Source organism: Nematolebias whitei, unplaced genomic scaffold, assembly GCF_014905685.2.
Source record: "Nematolebias whitei isolate Nwh7 unplaced genomic scaffold, NemWhi1 Nwh_scaf_2656, whole genome shotgun sequence".
Classification (NCBI taxonomy): Eukaryota; Metazoa; Chordata; class Actinopteri; order Cyprinodontiformes; family Rivulidae; genus Nematolebias; species Nematolebias whitei.
The window spans coordinates 1-5731 of record NW_023621201.1 but is presented as its reverse complement, the minus strand read 5'-3'; the positions used below and the strand labels follow the sequence as shown (position 1 = coordinate 5731).

At 38.8% G+C, this 5731-nt stretch overlaps 1 protein-coding gene across 1 annotated transcript; it reads right to left on the bottom strand.

Annotated features, from left to right (window-relative positions):
* Positions 1-441: 441 nt before the first annotated feature.
* LOC119429554 (tropomyosin alpha-3 chain) lies at positions 442-4998 on the bottom strand (the record flags this gene model as incomplete). Its single annotated transcript, XM_037697162.1, is given in 5 exon segments — positions 442-524; positions 2718-2787; positions 2896-2958; positions 3269-3344; positions 4928-4998. Coding segments are annotated over 5 exon segments (363 nt in total), but the record flags the coding sequence as incomplete, so codon positions are not given.
* Positions 4999-5731: the final 733 nt, after the last annotated feature.

The window sequence follows — 5731 nt, the reverse complement described above, 5'->3', positions numbered from 1 at the left end:
AAAACCTCCAACAACTGGTCTCCTCAGATCTTCCAAAACCTCCAACATCTGGTCTCCTCAGATATTCCAAAACCTCCAACAACTGATCTCCTCAGGTCCTTCAAAACCTCCAACAACTGATCTCCTCAGGTCCTCCAAAACCTCCAACAACTGATCTCCTCAGGTCCTCCAAAACCTCCAACATCTGGTCTCCTCAGATTGTTCTAATACTCCATGCAAACACTCATACTGAAGTATTTTCACTGCACTGGTTACATTTTGCATTATTTTTTAATTTGAACAGAAATGCTCATAAATTCATGGGACCACAGATTCTGTCATGGCTCTCAGGACTGAGTGACGGACAACCAGGACTCCTGAGCAGGTCTTTGACCCCTGTGATGTCAAACCTGAGACATCTCCAGAACAGCATGTTAGACGGTCCTGTTTACACGTCTCTACTCACATGGAGGTCATGTCGTTGAGAGCGTGGTCCAGTTCTTCACTGATAGCTTTGTACTTCAGCTTCTGAGCATAAAGCTCATCTGGACACACAGAAAAAATGAACATAAACATAAAAGTGAACAAAGATTCAAAATGGAAAAAAACAAAAAAAACCAACCAATGAAGAGCCAGACAATAACTTTGTATCTTATTCATATTTGAATATGAACCTATATTTGAAGATTTTCAGTTTTGTGGGTTACAAAATTCACACCAGTACAGTGCATTTAAGTAGGGAAGACTTAACACCGAGCAAGGGACATCATGAAGACCAAGGAACTCTCCACACAAAGATGTGGAGTTGATCAGGGTTGGTTTATACAAATATTCCAAATTCTGAACTTTCCACAGAGCTCCAGTAAATCCTTCATTGGAAAATAAAGATACCCTCAGGAAACCTGCCAAGTGAGAGTCGTCCACCAAAACGTGCAGAGCGGTGGGAAGGACGTTAGCTTAAGAGAACCTTGATGGTGCTGGGCAGCACTTCTACAGAGAGGGGAGGATCTGTTCATGCACAGAGCTGAACTTTATAGAAGAGTGTCAGCAGAAATACTTGTTTTAAAAAACAAAACACAAAACTAAAGTTTGGAATTGTCCAACCAGCCTTATGGAGACTCCTGAAAACCAAGGAAGAAGTTGCTGTGGTCAAACTGTGTCTGCTGCAAACCTGCCGTCTCTCATCATGCTGAGAAGAACATCCCCTCAGTGAAGCATGGTGGTGGCAGCATCATAATGTGGATACATTTTTCATCAGCAGGGACTGAGAAACTGATCAAAGTTGGAGGAAGATAGATTGAGTAAAAAATAAATGCTTTTTTGTTGGACAACGACCTGAAACACACAGTTGAAGTAACTTCTCAGTTGTTTCAGAACTTGTTCTTTGTCTCTAAAATGGCCGTTAGTAAAATAAACAACACATTTTAAAATGTGCTGTTAGGCAATATGACGAATAAAAATAAGATGCTTAAGGGAGGGAATTCTACTGCAGCTCACTGTAAAAACAAAGAAAGCTTCAGGCATCCCTCCAATATATGTTCAAATATGCACACATCATTGTAATTCACTCTAAATCACATTTTTAAAAGTGAAATTGAATAACCTTTTATCACTTAAATCTCTCTAAATCAAAGGTTTCAGTAACACAGAGCTCAAGTCACACTAAATCACACTAGATCAATCAGCTCTAAAAATATAAATAATAAAAAAATTATTAAAATAAACTCATTTACTTTACTAGAACAAAATCATACAATCATTAAATGTGGATTATTGAACATCAGATCTCTTTCCTCTAAATCCCTGTTAGTTAATGAACTGATAACTGATCATCATATTGATTTATTCTGTCTGACAGAAACTTGGCTACAACAGGAGGATTTTGTTAGTATAAATGAATCCACTCCTGTTAATTATTTAAATTTTCATGTTCCTAGAACAAATGGCCGAGGTGGAGGAGTAGCTTCTGTTTTTCAGTCAGGATTATTGATTAATGCCAAATCAGTTATTAGTTATGATTCTTTTGAATCACTGTCCCTCAGTCTTTCTCATCCAAAATGGAAATCAGAAAAGCCGCTTTTACTTCACCAAAGTTCATGCTCAATAATCCAGGTGTAAAATCCAACAATGTTCAGTCAGGTCATCCGGATGGTTTCTTTCTTTGCTGAGACGTTTCATCCTTCATCCAAAGGACTTCCTCAATCTGAGAAGCCACCAAACAAAGCTGATTCCCACTAACAGCATAGTGGAACAAAACAGTTTGCTGGTGCTAAGATGGCCTCTGGGGCCCGCCCTCTCCTCCGGGGTCCACCTTCACCCTCCTCAACTCCTCTGAGACAGTCATGTCAAAATGGCACCAGCATTTAATTTAATATTTCATTTAATATTTCATTTAATCATTCTAAATCAATCTTCATCAAACAAAATAACTATAAATCACCTTAAGCTACTTTAAATCACTCCAAGTCACTCTTTATCTCACTAAATCACTAAACTCTACTTTCTTAGACATTTTAAATGATTTTGCAGCTTCATTTATTTACAACTTTTAGTTTCTGCACAGTCCAAATACAGACAAAATAAAAGTTTGTTTTTAGAGCTTTGGATTATTTTGTGCTTCTTAATAAAGGGGAAAGCCAAAAGAAGAAGAAGAATTCAGTAAGAATCCAGAAAATGTCTCCGGTGGTGTGATTTATGATCTTTCTCTAGACAAATGATGAAATGAAAGAGTCCTTTACCCTCCAGGTCGTCAATGGTCTTCTCCAGCTTGGCCACAGATCTTTCAGCAAACTCAGCTCTGGTCTCAGCCTGAGACAGAAACAAAAGAAAATACAAAAAAGAGCTTAAAACATCTCAGTTCCAACAATGGATGACCATTTCATTTGTTTTAAAAGGCTGCTGAGACTTCACGCTCACCTCTTTTAGTTTGTCAGTTAGAATCTTGATTTCTTCCTCATACTTGTCCTCCTTTTGAGAGTACTGGGGTGAAAGGACAGTTACTCATAACCAGCTCTACGTCCCACACCGACTCCGTCAAGATGTCGGTTCGTCTCTTTACACCAGGGCTATTCAACTAAACTGCTCAGGAGGCCACAGTTACTAAAAGCTGAGAGCTCAGTGTCTGGACATCCAACAGTAAGGCTGTTTTATGATTTAAAATCTAGTTTTATTTCCAAATGAACCCATTGGTTGGCCGAACTGAGCTCACCCATGGGCCTGAATTGGCCTCGGGACCGTCAGTTGAATATCTCTGCTTTAGACAGTCAAACAAGTTTTAGTCTCGTCCTACCTTCTCAGCCCGAGCCTCCAAGGATTTCAGGTTGTTTGTGACATTCTTCAGCTCTTCCTCCAGCTCAGCACATTTACTTTTTATGATTTTAAGGAAAGAAAATGTGACAAACAGAAGAGATAAATAAGTTTAGTTCAGATGGCTAATGTGCAAACTTCAAGAGGCCGGCATAAAGTTGGAAGAAGTAACTGGGTCCAACAGCTCAACTCTGAACCCTCCTGTCGTCCTTGGGTCAAAACAACTCCTGAGGCCTCAGTTTCAAAAGGGACCCCAAACGATTCAGGGTTCATTTTGACCCAATGGCAGAAAGAGTTATATAAGCATCTTACTGGTAAATGCAACAAAAATTTATGACTACTGACATTTTCTGTTTGTACTCCAGTCATTCTGAAGGGAGGATTTGTGGGTAAAGTTTCTAAACAGTTACCAAAAGTTCATTCTCAGTAATCCAGGTACAAATCCAACAACGTTCAGTCTAGGTCATCTGGACAGTTTCTTTTTTTGTTTGTTGTTGTTGCTGAGATGTTTCTCCTTCATCCGAAGGACTTCTTCAGACTTTCTGAACAGTTTTTGTCTTAGTTGTCATGGATGGCTTCTTGATTCTAATTCAAATGTGACCTCCTTCAGACTCCAGGGTGAACAGTCCACGCTTCTAAAGATGTGACATCACACGCAGCACGCTGTGTTTACAGAAGGACACATGGAGGCTACACATGTTAGCATGAGTGGACTGCTTCTGAAGTTGTGCACTCAGAACCAGTGAAACTATTTTCAGACAGATTGTTTGGTCCATTTTCTCTGCAGCAATATTGCACTTCTGGAGCGACATGTAAAATAAACTCAAGGTCCAAACTTTAACCAGCTGGTATCAATATCGTCAATACTTGGATCAATTCATATCTTCCTACCTCAATGAGGTCAGATCAAATGAGGCATGAGCGTTCAGACTGAGGTCACTCTGAAATATGTCTGATTTGGATATGATTTTAGGACCAAATATAAAAAACAGACCAGGATCAGATTAGAAAATCTGGATTTGTCACATTTGGATTGTCATAAAAATAAAAATTCAGACTTGGGTCATTTTTACCTGCAGGGTGAACATAGCCATCTTCCTTGAAGGCTAACCAAACCAGACTCCTTTTATTGAACTTTTCACGTTTATTCAGCAGCTTGGCAAAAATGTCAAACTGGTGTGAAAATCTGAACTAATATTAAAGCTTTAAACTTTTGCACGCAGTATTTGGTTAGTTTGTTGCCATTTTCTCAGCCTAAATTAAAATTTAAATAAATGGCATTATTTCACACCAGTATGATATTTTTGAGCTGTTTTGAAGACCTGACCAGTGATTTAAAGGAGCTGAGGCTGGTGGAAGATTTTTCATTATCCTCTGTGCTCTAAGACTGATGACTTAACGTAAAAACTATTCATTATTATTTAAGAGAACATAATTTTAAAATCACCAAACTATCCCTTCAGAACTCATTAAACTTTTTTTATGTATCCAACCAGAGTAGATATAGTGAGAAGTTGTGCCTACAGATGTAAATAACTTAAAAATGCCAAGAAGAGAAAAATAACATTGAGATGTGGTGTGAGTAATTATCTCTGAGTTTTGTCAGTTTAATTTGACCACATTCAGAACACTAAATACTCACGCCTCAGCCAGTTCTGCCCTTTCCTCTGTACGCTCCAACTCTCCTTCTACAATCACCAGCTTACGGGCCACCTGTAAAAAAAACAGCACAGACACTGGGATTTAGAGCACAGCTTTTCAATAATACAGAGCAATAACATGGAGCCTTTAATGACATAGAGCCATCAACAAAACTGAGCCTTTAGTAGCACAGAGCCTTCAATTACACTGAGTCTTCAATTACACTGAGCCTTAAATTACACAGAGTCTTCAATTACACAGAGTTGTCAATTACACTGAGCCTTAAATTACACTGAGTCCTCAATTACACTGAGTCTTCAATGACACTGAGCCTTTAATGTCACTGAACCTTCAATTACACTGTCTTCAATTACACTGAACCTTCAATTACACAGAGGCTTCAATTACACTGAACCTTCAATTACAGAGAGCCTTCAATGACACTGAGCCTTCAATGACACTGAGTCTTCAATTACAGAGAGCCTTCATTGACACTGAGCCTTCAATGACACTGAGTATTCAGTTACACTGGGCCTTCAATTACACTGAGCCTTCAATTAAACTGAGCCTTCAATTACACTGAGCCTTCAATTACACTGAGCCTTCAATTACACTGAGTCTTCAATTACACTGAGCCTTCAATTACACTGAACCTTCAATTACACTGAGCCTTCAATTACAAAAGAGCCTTCATTACACTGAGCCTTCAATTACACTTAGCCTTCAATTACACTGAGTCTTCAATTACACTGAACCTTCAATTACAGAGAGCCTTCAATGACACTGAGCCTTCAATTACACAGAC